The sequence below is a fragment of the Parasteatoda tepidariorum genome, chromosome 8 (assembly GCF_043381705.1).
Source record: "Parasteatoda tepidariorum isolate YZ-2023 chromosome 8, CAS_Ptep_4.0, whole genome shotgun sequence".
Classification (NCBI taxonomy): domain Eukaryota; kingdom Metazoa; phylum Arthropoda; class Arachnida; order Araneae; family Theridiidae; genus Parasteatoda; species Parasteatoda tepidariorum.
In genome coordinates, this window is record NC_092211.1 from 40591555 (window position 1) to 40614142 (window position 22588).

The 22588-nt window shown below is 28.1% G+C and overlaps 2 protein-coding genes across 2 annotated transcripts in view; one reads left to right on the forward strand and one right to left on the reverse strand.

Annotated features, from left to right (window-relative positions):
* LOC107456264 (dual 3',5'-cyclic-AMP and -GMP phosphodiesterase 11) overlaps nucleotides 1-12051 on the forward strand; it is a 237781-nt gene extending 225730 nt beyond the window's left edge. The window contains exons 19-22 of the mRNA XM_071183878.1: nucleotides 912-975; nucleotides 3056-3130; nucleotides 3227-3310; nucleotides 10791-12051. Of these exons, the coding sequence (XP_071039979.1) occupies nucleotides 912-975; nucleotides 3056-3130; nucleotides 3227-3310; nucleotides 10791-10907 (340 nt within the window). The 3' untranslated portion in view covers nucleotides 10908-12051. The remainder of the gene's footprint in view (nucleotides 1-911; nucleotides 976-3055; nucleotides 3131-3226; nucleotides 3311-10790) is intronic.
* Nucleotides 12052-18735: 6684 nt separating this feature from the next.
* On the reverse strand, nucleotides 18736-19609 carry LOC107456270 (maleylacetoacetate isomerase). The gene has a single exon (XM_043055512.2). It carries the CDS (start codon nucleotides 19500-19502, stop codon nucleotides 18849-18851), a length of 654 nt encoding a protein of 217 aa, XP_042911446.1. The 5' UTR covers nucleotides 19503-19609; the 3' UTR covers nucleotides 18736-18848.
* Between the last annotated feature and the right edge of the window lie 2979 nt (nucleotides 19610-22588).

The following is a 22588-nucleotide window of genomic DNA, read 5'->3' on the forward strand; positions in this document are numbered from 1 at the left end:
ATTGATTAGTCTAGAGCCCCAAAAAGTTAACTGGTTCTGAGCAAGTACTCACCTTATAGACAAACACTGTTGTACTGTACAAAATTCATATAGATATTGGTGTCACTTTAACTTTTCAAATGTTGACTTCAAAATTTTTTTTACTATTTTCCTGCTCAAAAAAACCTGTTCTCTGGCAGGAAACAGGTTTGGTAATAATCACAGGAAATATTTGAACAAATTTGTCCATATAGGGTTCAAATAATTCATTTCATTTCGCCTATTTGTAAATCTTTAAATCACTTGTTAAGACCTTAATTTTCATTTCAGTCAAGTATTGAACATGAAGCTTTTTAATAGCATTTTCTTGCAAATTATTTAATTTAGAATGGTGTCCAGTGGCTGAATTTTTTCAAGCTTTTGCGACAAACCTCCTTAGCAGTACTATCCTTCTGCAAGATATTTTTAATTGTAGCTAGTATGCATTACTAGTTTAAAGTGTGTGTCACTGTGTTTACAAAAAAGGAATTAATTATAGAATAAAAATGAATTTAATTTTTTAATTATAAAATAGGTAATTTTTTTTGATAAAATTTCTGAATTATTGCTCTAGGGACTTCAAATATCTAAAATTTTCTATTTCATAATTGAATTTTTAATTTTACTAATCATGTAAATTCAGCCACTGGGCACCATTCTAAAATGAAGCAATTTGCAATAAATGCTATTAGAAAGCTTAATCTTTCATACTTGACTGAATCTTTTTATAAAAATGAAAATCTCTTTTTGTTTCAATAATTATGACAAAGTTTAACTTTTTTCACTCTTACTCCATTAGGTTCTCTTACTCTTATAAAATGTAGTTTTTTATTCGGATATTTGTTTTGATGAAAATCACACTAATATCTTTGTGTACATTCATTTCATTTTAGAGCTATGTTAATGACTGCTTGTGATATTGCTGCTATCACAAAACCGTGGGACATACAGAGAGTTGTAAGTAGCTACATCTTTCAATTAGCAGAATGTGTGGATAGTTTTATGCTTTAAAAAAGTTAAGAAATGATGAAATATTTTAATAGTGAACGTAAAAAGCTAAATATACAATATTTATTAATGTTATATAGTTACTATTACAGAGAATATCTTGATGTGTTGTTATAATATGATATGCTGATGTAAAGTGTATATTTACTAATTCAAAACCTTAATTTATAATGTTTATTTCTTGTGACTACCAGTTTTAGCTTACAAAAATACTAAACTAATCCTTTTATTGTTAATTACTAGGTTTATTAAGCAATGTACATTGTGCTAAAAAAAGAAAGGACTATCCTGAATAACTTTTTATCTAATGATTGAATTTTAGTTTCTAGGACTCACTCTTAATGGCTTAAAGGGGTTACCTCAAATATGCTAATTAATAAGTGCATACAATATTTTAAATTACAAAATCTGAAACAAAAACGTTCTTTCTGGGATAAATCTACTCCAAAATATAGGGGGTAGCTGCAATCTCGGAAATAAAGTCCCAATCGTTTACTCAAGAGAGCGCTCACAAGTTTGGACCCCTTTATTTGTAAAATTTCATTTTTTGCGTAGTTCGTTATATCTCAAGAACTTTTTAAGTGAATTGAAAAATTATTACACATAATTAATTATGAAATTCGTTTATCCGAACATAATTCCATGCAGAAAAAGAACATTTAGTAAATATTTTTTATTATTTTATTTAAGAACGGTGGTAAAAATTTTGAATTATAAGGTATACAATTTTTTGCATCATTTTAAAGTATGTAGTTTTATATGGCAAAATATAAAATTTGAACAAAATCGATCAAATAGTTCCCAAAAAATTGAATTTCTCAAAACTCAGGCACTTTAAATTATATATCTCAGGAACTGTTTGACTGATTAAACTCAAATTTTTTATTTTGCCTTATAAAAATTACTTTCTTTAAAATGATGCAAAAACTGTACTTTGCAATTCAAAAGTTTTTTAACCATTCTTAAATAATTACTAAAGGTTTAGTGAATAATAAATATTTACTAAAAGTTATTTTTTGCATGAAATTATTGTTGGATAAAGGAATTTTATAATTGCATTGTAATATTTCTTTAATTCGCTTAAAAAGTTATCGAGATATAGCAAAATATTCAAAAAGTAAAATTAACATTAGGGGTCCAAAACTTTGGAGCACTGCTGACCAAACGATTGGGACCATATTTCCCAGACTGCAGCTACCCCGGTATTTAAGGGGTCAGAAATCCAAATCCATAAAAAGAAAAGATATGTTTATTCAGAGAAAGTACCTTTTTGTATCTGATTTCATAACTTAAAATATCGTCTGCACTTATTAATTTGCATATTTGAGGTCACCCTTTCGAGCCATTAGAATTAAGTCCTAAAACGGGAAAATCTAATCATTAGATCAAAAGATACTCAGGGTGGACCGTTTGTTAGCTTTTTGCTCACTGTACTTTAATTAGTACAGTATAGAACCCGTTATCCGGAAATCAGAAAACCGGAAAACCAAAAAACCGGAACGAAATTCGATACATTTTCCCGCCATTTTAAAAAAAATTATTTTTTTTCCCTCATAAGATTTTAGGATTTTTCATTCTTTTTTGAAAGATGTTTACCTTACCATCATTTTGAAAATAATCATTAGTGTTTTACTTCATCGTTTTTTCTTCTTTTTAAGATTATTTCCAATTTTCTTTCTTTTTTTTAGTTGGGTTTAACTATAAAAAAACGGCTTTTTGTAGCGATTCAGAAAACCGGAAAAATCAGTTATCCGGAATAGCGATGGTTCCGATCGTTCCGGATAATCGGTTCCCTACTGTACTTCTATGAACCTATGAAAGGTATTTTGTAATCTGATTAAATATTTTTTGCATTAGTGAAAGCTGTAAAAATTAAATAAAAAAATATTAATTCTAGATTTGAAGGTATAAAATTGAGAAAAAAAGTATTTTAGGATTAAATCTCTTAATATTGAAATTTAACTAAAAATTGTTACAGTATATTATTTCAAAGTTTTAGCTCCGAGAAATTATTAAATTGCTTTTGCAGGTTGCTGAGCTTGTAGCTAGTGAATTTTTTCAACAAGGTGATATAGAAAAGGAGCAACTAAAGATTCAACCTATTGTATGTATTAAGAAATTATTTTTCTAATTACAGAAAAAATAGTTTATTGCCTTTTATGATTTTTTTTTTTAACAATGTCTTTATTTTTACTACAAGGATATGATGAATCGGGATAAGAAAGAAGAGTTACCTTTGATGCAGGTGCGATTCATTGATTCCATTTGTGCACCAGTTTATGAGGTACAGAAAAAAATATGATTTAAGTACTATTTTTAACAATTTTTAGTTTTGCTGCTACAAATATTAAATTTATTTTTTCATGATTTCTAACTAATTTACTATTTCAAATATACTGTTCACAGTTTACAATTTTAAATCTGTTTATATAAACTTTACCTCTCAATAATTGAGAAGGTAATCCAAGTTATGATAGAGTACACTGTGTGCTCTATGCGAAAAAGTGCAAATAATCATATCCAAAAAGTATAGTTTTGATGCCATAATCAAAAATCTTCCGCAGTGTTGAAACAAAGAGTAAAAAAAATTATCTTTGTGCCATTACTTGTGCTTTATTCAGGTTGATTAGATATGTTCATGAGAAAATAAGTTTACTTGATTGACGTCTGTATTTGAATTGCTTTATGGTAGGGTGTGGTCAGTATTTTGTTTATAACTTAAAGTTCTTTTCATACAATTTTCCGTTCTTGCATAGGGGTTGATAAAATTAGATAATCTGGGGTAACAAGGCTTAAGAGGCTTCTAGGTTAATAAGGAAAATCAGCTTTAGGAATTTAATTGATAGTTGTTATTGAGGATGTACCTGGTTAATTTTTTTTTACCTGTGTCTGGCAAAAGAATTTCACTACCCATTACCTAGTAAGTGCACTCAATTTTTAGTCCCAAGATCTGGTACATTGCAATTTTACCTACCTAATGCCATAGCTGCCAACCCTTCTGCATTTTGCAGAAGCTTTCTGGATTTTTACTTACTTTAGCTATTTTTTATGCGCAGAAGATCTTCTGCATTTTACCCGTCCACCCGATAACTAGTATTTTCTTATAAGTCAGACTATATTGACTATACCCCACAGCAATGCTGAATGCGAAAGGGTGTTTTCTGTAGTAAAAAAACTAGGACTCAATTCCGCTCATCGATGTCTGATGGGACTCTTGCAAAACTTTTAATAATTAAGTCTAAAGAAGGAATACTTTGTTTTGAAAGAGACTTTTCGATAGAATTTTTAGTGAAAGCAAAAGGTGCTACTGAAGCATCTTTGCAAAAAAAAAAATTTTTGTTGTAATTCTTTTTCCATAATTTCTATTGAGTTTATATATAGTGTAATAGTAAATACTATTATAGTGCAATTAAACTAATGGTAATATAAGTCTTAAAATATTATATGTTTCCCTTTAATCAAGAATTAATAAATGAATTTAATACCCTCAAGTAGTTGGTCAAAAGTCTTTTTAAATTTTTTTCTTCCTTTTTTTGTTTTTTAAAAAAAGGGGAGTATTTTTTTATTTTATAAATTTATTAGTAATTACTATGCAGTTGCAAATCTTCTGCACTTTTAGGCATTTCTTCTGCATTTTTATAACTAGAGATTGGCAGCTATGTAATGCTGATTGACAAAACCACATTCAAATTTATAGTAACCTTAAAAACCATTCATCAAAATAATTATAGTATTAGATATCCAAGAATTCAAACATTATTTTGTTCAGATAAAAAAAATTGGTTTAGGCATTAATTTATATTTTAGTCTGCAGTGTTTTATTTCAGAGAAATCTTGGTAAAGTTACCACCTTTGTGACCAAGAATTATGTTAGCTGAAAAGAAGCATCTGCTTAGGAGATGGACATGCAAATTCGGAAATTAATTCTAAATACTAAATTAATAGGGAAATACATTGATTTAAAATTCAAAGATGTGTTTTATTTAGGTTTGTAGATTTGACATTTCAATAGAACTGTAATGGATAACAGTTACTAATTTAAACATTGCAGATTAATTTCCGAGTAAATACAACCTCGTGTTATAACCAGTAACCCAATTAACTGTTAGAACAAAATTTTTAAGGTAGTTTAAAAAAAAAAAAAAAAAACTTTTTATTTTTACGTTATTCAATGAAATACTTCATTCCATAAGTAGATTTAGGTTTATATTGAAAAGAAGCAGGTATAAATAAAATTGGCCATTTATGACTTTGAAGTAAATTTTTACTAGAAAGTGAATTTCTTACTTGTTAGTTCAATAAATTCAATTTTTAACCTGTCTGGTTAAGTTATACAGAAAAAGTTATTTATTAGATCAAATTTTCCTCCAGTTTTATTGCAAGTAAATTACATTTATATTTTTTTGATAATTGAACTTTAAATCCTTATAGTTAAAAACTTTTTCATTTAATATTATGTTATTTCATTAAAATATTTTAAAAACAGCTTGCTTTTAACAGAAGCTACATTAATAAATATTATTGAAAATTTTAGTAAACCAAATAAAAAATTAACTAGTAAGTCTACTATTAGCAGAAATTTCCATTTCAAAGCAAAAAAGCTTTAGGTTAATTTTTCTTTACATCAGAACAACTGTCCCAGTTTTTTTTTGTGAACTTTATTTCAAATTAGGTTTAAATAAAAGCTTATGTTTTTATCTTTATAGGTGCAAAATAAATTTCCTTGGAATTATACCTTGGGAAATATTTTTTTCTTCTTTTAATCCTTTAACGCAGAATTTTTATTGGACCTATTTTTTATAATTTTGTATTAATTTAGTTCAAAATAAGTGAATAATATACATAACAATTTAATAATTTATTAGTTATAAAATACAGCATGAAACACCCATGTTTTTTTCTACGATAAAGGTAAAACTTTCCTAAATATGTTCACTTCCAAACAATGCAGTTATTTAGATCTAAGAGAAAAAATTATTTGTCATTTGAATTTCTTTAATTTACAAAATCAATTATTAAATAATTATTAATATGAATACAAAAATAAATTTTTAAAACTGCTTTTTTTTTGTTTTTGATTTTATATTTTATTACAATTCTGATAATCTGACAGATTTTTTTAGTAACTATGAAGCAGTTTTTTTATTATCAAAAAGTACTAAAATATATTTTTCTTATAATTAGAACATCAGAAAAATGTAAATAAAAAAGACATTGGTGTCCCATCTGCCTCAAAGCGTTAATTGAAAATTATACGATTTTTATGTTGTTTTGCATAAATCTTATAATACCCGACCTGGTAACAACTGTAATATTTGCTGTGTACCCAGACCAGGCTGAATAAAATATTTAATTCTCACCGGGTATCTGTACCTGGCAAAATTTTAGGACCCTAGTACATCCTTAATGCTTACCTTTCTTTCTTGAAACTTGCTTCTCTGGACAAACTACTCCCTTAGCCCATAAACATGATTGGTATTATTTTAATTTTCTGACATAATTCTTGTTCTGATGGGGACATCAATAGGAAATAATTGATGCCTCTTGCTGGGCTCCAAAGTGGTCATCTTGGTGCCCTTCAGTATATGTGAAGCTTCAAAGTTTATCTATTTTGCACAAAACATAATTTAATTCAAACCACTCCTGCACATACTGTAACATATCTTGTTTGAATGCATGGTTTCATTAACTTAATCAAGATGTCCCTGTTGATAAAGAGGAATAAAAAGCAACAGTAAATAAAGATAAGAATAGATTCGACTTTGTTTAGAAAAGAAAATGAATTACTTAAACTCACAGTAGAATTAATTTAGAGAAAAGTGGGGTAAGAACAGGTAGCTAAGATTGATTTAAAGGTCTGTTAAATCTAAACTGTTCCACCGAGAAACTGTCAAATTTAAACACGATATTCTTTGTTTAGTTGTATACAATATATCATTTACATAATATTCTATTAATTAATTTTATGAATAAATATAAATTGATAAATTATTCATTTAATATTAAAAAGAGTGTGAAAACGATGTTTGTAAAAGTAGAAATATTTTCTTAGAATACTACATTTTGAATTCAAATGTAGGGAAATTTGGAATTCCGTCTTTCTTTTTTTTCCCCTGGGAAGGGTGTATTCGATTAGCAAAACAATAATGAAGATAAACAAATTTGTGAAGGGCCCGATTAAAAGATAAATTATTTTGTGAATGGTCCTTTTTTATGAAAAGATATTTTGCGAAGGGTCCGTTAACGGACCTAAATTTCTTCTAAACAGATCCCTGATAACATTTTGTTAATTTTCTTAATTTGAACTGCATATTATAGTTTTTAAAGTGATTTGTCCCATCAACTAAAGTGCTGATTATTTGATTGTAGGTACTTTATTTTATAGATAATTAAAAATAACATATTAGTTGAAGTTTACAGAATAGATAGAATTTACTGTAAAGATCTCATTTTAACCTTGACAATTACTTGGTAATGTCCAGATTATCATGGCTGTTTTCAAACTACCTTTTTGGCACTTTAACGAGTCATCCCTGTTAATCTGTACATTAGCTGGAACATACCTGCTAAGTCTCCTGTATTTTTCGACTATCTCCTGTTTACCCATGTATTTTCACCCGTATATCCCGTAACCCGTATATTTTGTAAAGCTTCGTGATAAAATATCCACTGATGGCAAAAATACTTATCGTATTTCTCAACAGATGGTACTATTGCCAGTACTACAGTATGTTGAGTATAGTTTAAGTCGAGCCGTGGATAGCTCATGGGAATAGAGCGTTCGCCTTCCAATGAGGTGAACCGGGTTTGAATCCCAGCAATAACTGGTCTATACGAATTCCGCATCCAGCTTGCAGTGACCACTCTGCCAAAGTAAAATATCCTCAGTAGTAGATGGATCTATAGAGTCCCCTTGCTGTCAGGCTAACCAGGGGAGGTTTTCATGGTTTTTCTCACCATGTAACTCAAATGTGGGTTAGTTCCCTCAAAAAGTCCTCCACAAAGGCAAATTTCTTCCAATACTCGATCCAGGAGTTCCCTTGTCTTCTGGATTGGGTTAAAAATTATAAGGCTAAGGAGTTGAATATAGTAGTCCTTAACCCAAAATTGAGTCGGCTGTGCAACGACGGTTATAAATTAAAATAGTTTAAGTAATTATAAATAATGGTTTAAAAAATATTCTTTTGATTAAAATTTATATACATATTTTCTAATTCGCTAAATATATGTGCGTACATTATTTCCAATTTTGAATTTCTCTTTTTGACAAAGACTACCTTGTAGCCGTAGAAATGTCGCTAGTAAAATCTTTGTTATTTTATTTCTCCAATGTTGGCTGGTATGCTAGAACAGTGTTTCCCAACCTTTTTATCACCATGGACCTGTCAATGCTTGTTAATTTTACCACGGCCAGCGGGGGAGTAAANTTCTGGGGAGGGGGGACGTTGATTGTTTATATTTTAGATCAGAGGTGTCAAACTCAATTTTGCAGAAGGCCATATATTAAATTTAGAATCTGTAGGCCGGCCAGATTCAAATAAAAAAAATTACTGAATTATAATAACATTTTATTTATTTAATTATATTGTATATAATATAGCGTTGTTAAAAATCATATCAAAGTTATAAAAGAGAGTAATTATTCCGATTGAAGATCTATCAACTCCATTTGCAAATGAGCTGGTGCCTGTGAAGCTTCAAAATTGAATGGATTGTTGAAATATGGGAATTCCATTTCATTCTCTTTTTAGAAGTCTTCAAAATGATTGTTGAATTCCGTGATCAGATTTTGCAGATGTTGAGAATATTGATCCAATTTTTTTTTGGTTCACTATGCCAAATGATTTTAAATGAAGGAAATGATCCAAAGTTTGATTTTTTACCTGATTTTCCCTCAACTTCAACTTTGTTTCAAAGGCTTGAATACATGAATACATTTGAGTGACAATCAGATTTTTACCCTGTACCTTTACATTCAGATCAGTCAAATGTTTATTCATATCTACCAAAAAGGCACAATCAATCCACCTGTTATTGTCATAATCAATTGGGTTGCCTTTTTCTAACATGAAAGCTTGAATAGGGTCACGTAATGCAAAAAATCTTTCTGAAACTAGGGAAATAAGGGACATCAGAAAAATTTTCGTCCAAATCTTGTAAAAACTGCCTGAACTGTCGGCGATTTAGTCCTCTTCTCCTTATAAAATTTACTATTTTAATTATAGGTTGCATGACGTGGTCCATTTTTAAATGTTTTGATGCCAATGATCCCTGATGAATTATACAGTGAAATCTCATGAAACTCCCTGATGTTTTCTGTTTAAATTTAGTTACAACGCCCGAACGTTTGCCGGCCATGGCAGGAGCGCCATCCGTAGTTGTGCTGCTAAGTATATTCCAGTCGAGTTTATATTCTGCTATCAAATGCTCAATCGCATAATAAATATCATTTGCTGTTGTAGTATATGTCAATGGAACGCACTTTAATAGTTCTTCAGTTACTTCAAAGTTACTGTTAATACCTCGTATCAACAGTATCAGTGCTCTCATCAACAGCCAGTGAAAAGTTTGTAAATTCCTTAATTTTCTCCTGCAGTTGAAGAACCAAATTTTGAGATAAATCATTTATTCTTGAAGCAACAGTGTCTCTTGAGAGCGAAATATTTTGTATTATTGACTTTTGAAATGGAAAGGAAACATTGGCAACTTTCAACATACAGTCTTTAATAAAATCACCATCAATGAAAGTTTTTGATCTCTTCGCGATTTCTAATGCAATAAAGCTTGATTTCAGGGCATCTTTTCTCTCCGTATTAGCTTTAGTAAACATCGATTGTTGACCTTGCACTTTAAATTTTAAAGATGACAATGTGTTCATTCTTATTTTTTCAGTGTAACAATTGAATTTTGATTTATGGTTCGTATCATAGTGTCTCTTCAAATTAAACTCCTTACAAACAGCAACTGTTTGATTGCAAATCAAACACAGTGGTTTACCTTTCCATTCTATGAAAAAATATGCAATTTCCCTGACTCACGTCGCTCCGACGCACTCCTTTCATATCGATAGGAAGGTTCTAGCCTAGACTCGAAGCGCGTAGAAGATTCCACTTGTTGCTAAGAAATGGTGTTACTGTCTATCACTCGCTGCCCTTGAAATTACTTATAAATGTAGTGTGTGGATTGTAAAATTTCTGTCGAGGAATCGAGTGAAGTCTAAATGCTCTAAAAAACATGATTCGTCTTTCTGTGACACATTGCGATCGCGGGCCGTATCTTTGACACGACTATTTTGGATTATTTTGATTTATTAATTTTTATTTAATTGTATTTAAACATGCCTTACAAAATAAAATACAGTTACACCAAAATATAAATATAAAGTGATTTAACATTTTAACTTACTAGAACGTTAAATCAATGAGAACCCTGAGCTTGTTTCCTAGCAATGAGACAGTTCCATATGGAGGTAATCTGAGACAATGATACATTACAAATTTATGTCTCTACCTTCAGAGGGTTTCTTTAAATAAATAAAAATTTAATGAAACACAGTTTTTTTTAATTTGGGGTATAAACCTAGGAATTTAAATTTAGTTGCAATGAAATGGGCAGCCCCGCACCATTTGATCCACGGACTGGTTGTTGGGGAACACTGTGCTGGATTATCTACAGAATAACTGATTTCTGCACTTTAGCAGTGAGAAATATGATGAAAAAATTTCAAAGAACAATTATAAAACTAATTGATATTATTTTTGCAGGCATTTTCTAATATTTCTGAACAGTTGAAGCCCTTAATGGATGGAGTTAGAGAGAATCGGGCTGAATGGTTGAAATTAGCTCAAGAAAGAAATCTTTGTGTTTGCAATGATAACTGAGAGTGGCCAGAAGAGAGAGTTTTTAAGAGAGCAAAGGAATATAATTTTCATACTGGTGATCTCACTTCCTAACTCTTGATGTCATCTACTTTTTTATTGTCATTAATTACTCATAGTTAAAATGTTTTAAGTGTTTTTAATCAATAGATTATAAAATTGTATTGTTCAAAAATATTAAGTATACAAAATGCTTGAAATGAAACAAAGGTAATTTTAAGCCTTACTTCTTGAGAACCATAAAAGTTAAAGAATGTGAAACCTCACTACAATTCTGTTAGAAATGTAATCTAAATACAGTTGAAAAAGAACAAGGGCATCTTTTTCTTTATTCTTAGATGCAAACTTTGGTTTAGGGGGGGGGGGGGGGAACTTTTTTTGTTTTGTTGTTTCTTCCAATCTTTAAAAGGTATTCAATGTCAGCCTGTCTTCCCTGGTTAAGGCATCTGCTGTAAAATTTAGCAATTTGCTTGGTTGCTAAGTTGATTTTTAATTTATTCTTTTAAACACATTGAGTGCTGTAGAGCAATGCATCTTATTTTTATTATCTGGCAGAAATCTTACCACCTAAACTAATATTTTAGTTCTTTTAATTTTAAACTGTCTTTAAAGTTATTGAAATGAGAAAAAAATAGTTAAAGATAATCAGGATCTTGCAAATTCGTGGAAAATTGCATAAGACTTATATTAATTATACAAGTTGACAAATTAATATTAATAGCACAAATTGAATACACTTATGTTTTTTTTAATATTACAAATAAAAATAAACCTAATGATCATTAAATATAAGTAAAATAATTTAAGAAGGCAAAAGTTCGTTCGGGGTTCTTTGTGTGAAAAACAATTATTTTCTTTCAAAAAGTGTAACATTGGTATGAGCTTCTCATTGTGGTGTTTTATTTTATTTCCTAGTCAACTTTTTTGATAGTCTAATCTGTTTAAAAGAGTAGTATTAAAATAAATATGAATATATACACTCTGTTATTGATAACATTCTCTGTGTTTTATGTACATATACCCTGTGATCTTACAGTATTTATTTCATTGAATCATCATGTATAATTTCATCGACATCATTCCAGGTTGTTGTGTGTAAATGTGAATTAATGTTTAAAAAAAAAAGAATTAAAGTTATAAAAAAAAAGAACTTTATCAAAAGTTGTTTGTATTTCATAGATTTTATTTCTTCATTTGTATATATTTTTCACTAAATTTTATCATTTTTATGTAATGTTATGAATTAAATGTTACGAAACTTAATTGCTTACATAGTGTATAATGTTATAAATTATTGAAAATAATATTAAACACTATTTAAATTGTTTTAGATTAATATACTACTACATTACTTTAATTGTTTTTAAAAAAATTTGTGAAATCAAATCAAATTAAATTTTTTTTTTAATTATATAGTTAATTTTACCTTTAAAGTTTAACCAATTACTTTGAATGCTTTGCTATAAAATTAATTATCAGTACATAACTTTTAAATCTACTATTTTATTTGTATTATTATTGTGGATAATTTGTTTACTAGATTTATATAACATGGAAAAAATAATTTTTGATTTCATTGCTTTTTTTTATTATAGAATAGCTTTTTAAAAATAATCTTATACACTATTTTTTAAAATTTATAAATCTTCAGTATAAAACAAATGAATCTACAAGATCATGCACTATTATCAATAATTTCATAATCATCATTTTAATATTATATTGTAGAATCAAGTTAAATGTTACTGCTGTTAAAATATTTTATATTTAAAATTACAGAGACTTTATGTACTTAAAAAGCTTGGAACAAATTTTAAAATTTTCTATATACCAGAACTGGTTGCTAATGTAATATTTTACAACAAAGTTTTTACTATTGAAAGCAAATTTGAGGTATTAAATTGTTTTGCTAAACAAGAGCTTTCACTAGGTCCGTCCGTGAATAATTTGTTGCCAAATCTTTCTGTATTATATGAGGAAATTAATCTCTTTAAAGTTAACAAATTATGATCTATAATTATGTTTTTAATGCCATATTAGTTTTTTGTTTGTATTATACAAAGTGATTAAAATAATTTCAATGATCTTTAAGGGAAGATAAAACTTGTATAAAAGCAATCTTTTTTATTATTTTTTTTCTAATTTAATGTATTCTTGGGGGCCATTCAAATATTACGTACAGGCGGAACTGGGAAGAAATTTTGAAATTTGCTTATTTTTGAAGATAAGGAGGAAGGAAAGGTATTAGAAATGTTTATCTAAAACATTAAAATCACCTGGTTATGAAAAATTTAGTAAAAGCAAAATAAAAATTTAACAAAATTCATGTGAAAAATTCTCTAATTCATTCAGAACATTTAAGATTTCTATAGAATATAGGACTTAAATTTTTATAAAGGGAATTGAAACATACTTTTAGTTTTATGTAAAGTGACGTCTTTTATTTGAATTCAGTCATAAAATTGGAATACTAAAGCACAATCAAAGTTAAAATAAAAACCTTAGGAAGGGTTGTGAAGTTTTTACAGAAGCATGTGAGAATATTTTGATTTGCCTGTTTTTGCTGACAAGGTGTCCAAAATTGCTAAAAATATGCTTACATAATATTTCAATGGCCCATTAAAGCAAAGTCAATATCTGTTATGCTATAATTTCTCTGAGCACACTTCAGCAAAAAGGATTATAATTAATTTAAAAACATTGCAACATTTGTATAATTATAAATAAATATATATATGAAAAACAAATGATATATTTAATTTTGAAAAAGTTATATTGTCCATAATCAGAGAAAATATTCTATTATGTATTTAATTCAGGTTCTATTGAAGAAAGAATATTTATGTACGAGTTCAAAGCTTTATCAATAAGCAGACTTCTAGGCAAATTTTGAAACCTTAAAAAATTACAATTCAGTGTATAAAAATTTAATACTTAATTCAAAAATTACTGATGTTTTATTCTTTGTTTTTATCTGCATGTCTTTTGTGATGTAGTTAAGTAACTTCATTTTTAATTATCTTTAATTAGTAGTTATTTAAATGTATTGATTAAGAAAAGCTAAATATTTGTTGGCAATTCTAGAATATGATTTATCTGGACTATAGAATCTCAACTCATTAATTTTCTTAACCAATAATTTTGCCTATAAATTACTTTTCTTCTAAAAAAAAAATTGTTTTATACTTTTATATTTACATTTTTAATTTCCTAATTCTTTTTTCCCTCTTATTAAGACTGTTCTTATTAGCATATTAAATTATTCATCATATAAAATAATGCCTTTTATCAATTAAAATATTGAGAGTTTGTAACAGTTATTAATGACTGTTAGGTTTTGTTTATCTCTAACAAGCGCCTCTCTATATGATGATCATGAAAATGGGGCAAATATTTAATGTAAATAAAAGCTTCCATCTCGCAAAAATAAAAATAATTTCAGATACAATTTTTTATTGTTAGAAGATAAGTAACTCCAACACTATGTTTGAGCTATAAAAATAGGTAAGAAAATAAGAATTTTTTATAGATTCTGGGTGGAAAAGTCCTGTTAAATTGATTATATATTTAAGAGTTCGGACAGTTCTTTTTCTCGAGAAAATAACATATATAGTATCAAATTAAAGTATAAAATTAGTCTAAGACATTCAAACTTTTGCTTATAATTCATCTCCCATAGCAGCTTCAAATAACACTCTTAATTACGAAATTATAGTAACCTCGAAATTTTATATATCTTTATCATATCTGTCACTTTTTCTTAAAAGTTATCTAGGTTCTTAAAGATTCATTCTGTCTTTTTTCTTTCTTTAGGTTTTGCATTTAGAACATATAAAAAGGACTTTACTCTGTTTAGTATATAATTTAAATCTATAGTTTTTATTTTATTAACTCACCTTTCATTTTTAACTTAGTCACTTTCTTGTATTATTTGATGATGTTTGGTTTCATATTTATTTTATTTGCATTTATGTCTACAATTCTAGTCTCAGAATATGATTGTATGTTTATGGTAATATGTCAAGTATCTTTAATAAGTGTCGTCAATAACAAGTGTCGTCTATCTTTTTCATTCTATAAGCCAATTTTTTTTTATGACTGGCAAATTAAAATATGGCATAATTCAATATATATGACAGAGTGTTTCTTAATGGCATCCTTTATATATATTTTTGGAATCATTGTCTCAATTATTGTAAAAGAAGACACTGTTTATATGTATATGGGATATGGTTTAAGGATATATTCTTGAGAAACCAGGAATTTCATTCCACCTAATTCCACATTTAGTTACACTTTCTGTTAATAGCTGTAGTTGAAAATGATGCAGATGAATATGATTCAGCTGCTGTTCTGAATTTACAATATTGTTTTAGTTTATTTTTAAAGCTTTTTCCTGATATCTGAACAAATTTGTAATACTTAGATACATAGTAATTTCTATTCTGCAGTGCTACCTTTTAGTGGGAAGTTTAACTAACTGAGCAATTTGGTGGAACTAAATACCTATTTTTCAAAGCATACTATCACGAGCCATTAATCTTTATTGTGTTTTTTATTGATTTTTATGTGATCTATATATTTACCTACTGCCCATAGTTGGTAATGTTAATAGTTAGTAATAATCTAGAAGAGGAACTAAAGACAGTATTAGCCAAGCTTTCAGTTACATTAGAACTGTCTAAAATGCAAAGGTTTGGCCATTTCTGTTGTAAAATATCACATTTTTTTAAAAATAAATATTTAAAATATTCGTCTATTCCATGGTAACTAACATATATGAAAATAATTTTAAGCTATAATTTGATTTTTATTTCGATCATTATTTTAACAATATGTTTTTCAATAATTTGTTTTATATGGAAAGAAATACATGCTATTGTTTTGTATAAAATAATTAAAGATTTTACTAACTGTTAATTTTTATCAATATATATATATCAGTTTTTGATTGAGATTGATAAGAATTTCTTAATATTCAAACCTTTTTTTTTTTTTTTTTTTTACTTTCNTTTTTTTTTTTTTTTTTTTTTTTTTTTTTTTTTTTTTTTACTATTTAAACAATGAAATATTTTGGTATTTTAAAACAATGAATGTACAAAATGTTGTTTCATGTCAGTGTCTCAATTGTTTTCAATAATACTCAGCTCACTCTAAAGTGCTACTCTCATATAAAATTTTGTATCCATTTGTTTTTTTATTTTATTAATTGAGTTGTATTTTTAGTAAATTACATATAAATTGGTGGCAAAATAAAACTGTAAACAAACTAATTTTTGGACGTATTATTATGAGTTTTTGTTTCTTTTCAAAATTAAAATCTTAAAAGCCTGCAAAAGGAGAAACTGTTTTAAAACTGGTTGTTGTTGTAGTTGATTTGCGTCACACTAGAGCTGCACAATGGGCTATTGGCGACTGTCAGGTTAAACATCCCTGAGGATGATTCGAAGACATGCCACCACAATTTTTGATCCTCTGCAGAGGGGATGGCACCCCCGCTTCGGTAGCCCGACGACCTACACGTGAAGTCGAGCACTATTAAAATTTGTAAAAAATTATGCTGTGATTATTGCATATACAAATTTTTAAATCTTGATGTAATAAGTGTTGAGCAAAGTTTACTATGATGAGTTTTTTGTTTTAATACTACATTTCTGTTTGANATAAACTCAAAAAAGAAAGATATTTGTAAATTTCAATTACTTCTCCTGGTCATCATAAGTATGTGTAAATGGTATAGGTATGTGTAAAATTTTAAATATATTTTCAGTAAACTAAGAAATATTGAGAAAAAGAAAGAAACCTTGTTTAAATTTTTTTCTAATTTTTCGATTTAAACTTTTTTTAAAAGAAATTTTCCAGAATTTTGACTTGGACTCGCAATCACCCCTGCAATGGGCTATTGGCGACGGTCTGGGAAACATCCGTGATAAGATGATCCGAAGACATGCCACCACAATTTTTGATCCTTTGCAGAGGGGATGGCACCCCCGCTTGGGTACCTCGACGACCTACACGTGAAGTCGAGCATTTTTAAAACTTCTAAAAAATTATGTGATTATTGCATATACAAATTTTTAAATCTTGATGTAATAAGTGTTGAGCAAAGTTTACTATGAGTTTGTTGTTTTAACACTGCATTTCTGTTTGAAACTACTATAGAAAAAAAATCTAATATAAGTTTTTTTATCTTGCTTTTTAATTTATTGAGATTTTTGTGGTTTTTATTTATTTTTAAGTTAAGCATTTAATCTCTTAAATAATAATTTTAATATCGAACTTGAAACTTTTGGATTTTATTTTTAAAGGTGTTAAGTGTATATTTCAAAGAAACTGAGTGATGTGTGTTAAATATAATATTAAAAGTATCTTTGAAAAATTTTTTTAAAAAAAATAGTTATCATGAGGACACGCTAGGAGTTTAAAAGAAAAATAGGAGTTTAAAAGAAAAGAAAAATATACATCTTCATATTTTTCACTGTAAATTGCTTATATTTTTCTTCGTTTTAATCATAAAGCACATTTATTTTCTCTTATTGTTCATTAATTCATTGAAATTAAATAAAAAAATATTTATATAACGTTATTTTGTCCGCTATTAAGTAATTGGCAGTTTGTTTGTAAATTTCATTTAAAAAGTGACTTAAGAAAGTTAAAGGGCTGACAAAAAGGTTATTACACTTTTTCACAATATTTGTGACCCACTCTTCCCCATGTCCCTCTACTATTACATAAAATTATACTTGTAATTAATCAAAGCTCTACATTTTGGATAATATTTCAAGTTATATTTTTAAACTTTATCTGTATAAATGGCATTAGTGATCATAACAATGACAATTATGTAGTTTTTGATTGGAAAATATGAAAAAATTTAAATATAAATTGTAAAAAAAACATTTTTCTGCTGGTTTTAAATCTTTTTGTTTCAACCAAAATATATGTGGTCACAATTCTTGGTACCCTCTCAAACAACCTTGTCACAATTTCATCGTCTCTCCCCTCAAAGAATAACAGTTATGGAAATGGACAGTAATGTAAGATTTGAAAATAAATTTGTGAAGAGCTTGCTGTCGCTAATTCTCTTCAATTTAGAAATTTTTAATAATAATGTAACCGTTATTTTAAATGACGTTGAGAAAGTATTGTCTCTTTAAGTAAAGTGGTTTTTTATGCTCTTTAGTGAAAAATTAGTTCCAAAGTATTTAAATGCTGAATTTTCTATCTTTTAAAACAAGATTTTTTTCTTTGTCGTGTTGATTGTCGTTCTAAATTACAAAAAAAATGCATGATTTTCACAATTTTCTCTGCAATATTTATAGAAACTAGTTATTTTATCATGATTATGAAAATGCTTTTGAATTTTATTGATTTTACGTTTATAAATTAAGAACTTAAAATGATAGAATTTGTTTTTATTCCTGCACAGATCCTAATTATGATTTTTTTTTTTTTTTTTGGAAAATGATTTTAAAAAAAATTTGAGTGCTTAAAAAGTACTTAAAAGGTGCTTAGTTGTTGTTGAAAAATCTGGTTACGCACCTTGTAATATAATCTCAAATTTACATTTTCTTGTGGTTTTTCATAGTTTCTTGTGGCAAATCATTACGCAATAAGCTCTTTAAATGTTTTAACATTTTCTTTGAGAAAATTATATCGCTTAGAAACTTTTGCATAAATTACAAAGCTTTCACTATTATTTGTACAATTGTTTTAATCTAACAACAATGATTTTAAATCCAAATGAAAAAAAGCATGAAATTATCCTGTACTATACATATTATTTTTTTTAAAAGAAAATATGACAATAGTCTGGAAAAAAATTCAAAAATTCAAATAACCATAATTCAATCCAAGTGTTATACATAATTACCTAATCATTACAAATTGAAATTTAGTATGAAAAATTGAAACATCTGTAAAATGTCTTTAGAGACCGCTTTTTCATGGACTGTCTGGTTGATTGTCAGGATGAGAAACTTCAAATGCATCTAGCTTTTTCAATCTAGAACTAATCTCAGAAATTAGCGGAAAATTCGATAAATTTATATCAAAACGATCTTCAGCATTATATACTTGCGGTATAAGACATAAATCTGCAAAAGTGACGTTGTCGCCAACACAATATTTACCATGCGTTCCCTGAAGTTTCTTTTCAAGTGACTTAAGTCCAGATTCCACCCAATGTTTTCCAAAGGCGACAGATTTTTCGCCACCCCAGGAGGCTGCTTTTTCACCAAGGAAAAATAGAACTTTCATGTTTTGAAGTGGCTGTATACCTGCCACTATATTATCAACCAATCCTCTGACTTGTGCTCGTTTTACCGGATCAGTTGGCAAAAGTGGTGCATTTGGCACTGTTTCTTCCAAATATTCCAATATTGCCGTAGAATTGGTAATCGTTTTACCATTGTCTACATACACAGGAACTTCTCCAGTAGGATTAATTTTCAGGTAACTTTCAGAGTACTGTTGTCCGGCCAGCAAATCGACTGTTTTGCATTCGTAATCAATTCCTTTGTATGCTAAAGCAATCCGTACTCGCCATGAACATGAACTTCTAAAGTATGAATATAGAATGGGCTTACAATGAGCCATTTTATTAAACGAATGAACAAGTGACCTGTTAACACAACAGTTCTCTAGCGTGTCTTGTTTGATGGGAAGTTTAAGGTCACGTTTTTATCGCGACCTTGGGGATGACGTTAAGAGATAGCGAGTGAGATATCATGCGTCAAGAGCTCTTAAGAAAGCGAAAAGCTTTTTATGCTTCACTTTTTTTATTTCTGTGTTTTATTTAGTATTGGTTTTTATTGTTTAGATCTGAATAAACTTTGAAGCCAGAATTATTAAATAACAATTTTATTTGCACAATATTTTATGAAAAATAATTTGTTTTTCAAATAAATTTTATAATGAAGTTTCAAAGAGATAGAATACTAAAAGAGAAAGATCACCTATAAATTAAATTGCTCTTTACATTTTTTTAAATGGAATATTTTAAAGGATATAATTTAATTTTGTTGAATAATTTTTACATTAAAAATTATTCATACATTTTACATACATTTACATAAAAAATTAATTTAAAAAGATGTATATTTGCGATATTTTCTTTTTATATATTTTATTTTATTACCGTCGTTGAACAGTCGATGCAATCTTGGGTTTACGACCACTAATGTTCAACTCCGTAGCCTAGTAATTTTGAACCCATTCTAGAAGACGAGAGAACTTCTGGATCAAGTATTGGGAGAAATTTGCCTTCCCAGAGGACTTTTTGATAGAACTAACCCGCATTTGCGTTACATGGAGAAAAACCTCCCACAGTTAGCCCGACGACAAGGGCAAACCTATGATCCATCTACCACTGTGGATATTTTACGTCAGCACTGTGGTCGGTGGGAACCTGGGTGCGAAATTCGTATCGATCAACCATCGCTGGGTTTCGAACCCTGTTCATCTCATTTGAAGGCGAGCTTTATCCCCTGAGCCACCACTGCTCTTCGTTTGATTTAAGTTTTTTTCCGCACCTTCCATTGATAACATCTTTCAGTGACATGTAATAGAGAAATAAACTTTGAGCCTCCATATTTCCCTGTCTGCCGCTGAAATCCCCCCCCCCCGATTATCAAGCAAAAGTTGTTAGGTAATTTCGAAATGAAAAGAATTGATTTTTTTTAGTGTTCATTATTAGTATTTTTAATTAAGATATTTTCTAATTAACTAAAAATAACATGTTAAAAAAAGGATTGCAAAAACTAAAAATTATATTTCTTTCTAAAAACATGCATGTCACTTCAAATAATCTAATTTAAAATTTTATTTCTCCGGGAAAATTTAACATTTTTAAAAAAATATATTCGATTCGAAAGAATTTAAGAATATATATCTAACTTTAGGGATTGTATTTGAAAAAAAAAATAAAGTAAAAGTTTTAATGTTAAATTATTTATTCCCAAAATTATACTATAGTATTATAATTATTACATAACGTTACAATCAATGTGGTAAAAATTCATGGAAGATATACCACAAGGTAGCTTTGGAATCGTAAGACCTGTGTTTACCAGATTATTGTAAACAGCTAAACAATTTGCTAAGAGAATTTTTTTTTTTATGATCTGGACATTTGATTTAATTTGTAGCCCAATTATTTCATTGGTATATACTACGTTAAAATAAATATCAATTAAAAGTTTTTATAATCTAAACATTTGATTTTATTTATAGCCCAATTATTTCATGGGTACTACGTTAAAATAAATATCAATGAATTGTTTTTTGTAGTCTAGACATTTGATTTACTTTATAACCAATTATCTCATGGGTACTACAATAACATCAATAAAAAATAATATAATTTTTTTTTTTACAGTCTAGACATTTGGTTTAATTTATAGCCCACTTATCTCAAGAATACTACAATAAAATAAATATCAATAAAAATGTTTTTTTTTATAGTCTAGACAATTGATATATAGCCCAATTATCCCAAGGATACTAAATTAAAACAAATATCAATAAAAAATGTGTCGATGAACAAATCTTGACAAAAAATTTTATTTTAAAAATTATTGAATTTCGTAGAAAGTGAAAAGAATCTATTATGTTTATTTTCAATTATTCTTACGATTGAAGCTCGCAAATCGAATAGGTGATAAAATAATATTTGAAAGAACGAATCACTTTCTGCTTCAAATCAATAATTTATTACTTGACTCGAATACGAAATATAAATGATAGTAAATGTACTTATACAATTTTAAGCTATAAGTCGAGAATTTGAAATCGTTTTTTTCTTTCTTTTTTTTCGGATAAGACATTTATGTTACGTTGTTTAATGATTTTTAAAGGTTAGAATAACTTTTTCGAGAAGCTTGGAATAGTTTTTTCAGGAAAATATTCAAATCTTTGAAAATAAAGTTTTTTTTTTTTTTTTTTNTTTTTTTTTTTTTTTTTTTTTTTTTTTTTTTTTTTTTTTTTTTTTTTTTTTGGAGATTTTTAATATCGAAAGTTAGCAAGTATTTTCGTCAAATTTATGTTTTATAATGTTAAACATAACTTATTGAATACGTCTTGTAAGGGCTGTCCTGGCCTGTAGTAGGCTGTCATGCTGATGATGAAGAGTTTTAAGAAATGGTATATCATCTCGAATAGAACAAAAAAGAGAATATTCTCGTAGGCGCATAGGCTCACAAGGCTATATTGAAGTAGTCTCTATTTCTATTTTCAAAGAACTAAGCCATTATTGCCTTTTTAAGGACGGCTTTAAAAATTAGCATTAGCCTGTATGAAAATTTGAAGCCAGGATGCCTCTGAGGAGAAGTCATAAAGGTGACCCAGGTTTGAATTCAAGTGACGGTTGATCAATTCGAACACTGCTTCCAGTTCACACCACGCTCAGTGCAAACGAAAAATATCCCTAACAACTGACAAAGAATCTCTAACTATCTTTGTGCGATTTTCGTAGTTTTCTTTCCCATGCAACGCTAATGCAGGTTAATTTTACTCGAAAATATCTCCATGCTTAGTTTTGGAGTGCCCTTGTCTTTTGGAATGGATATAAAATTACAAGGCTATATTGCTGTTCGTTAATTGCCTCGAAGTCAATGCAGATCGATTTTTAAAGTATAAGAAAGATGTAATAAAATTATCTCACAAAAATTGTTTTTTTTTCAACA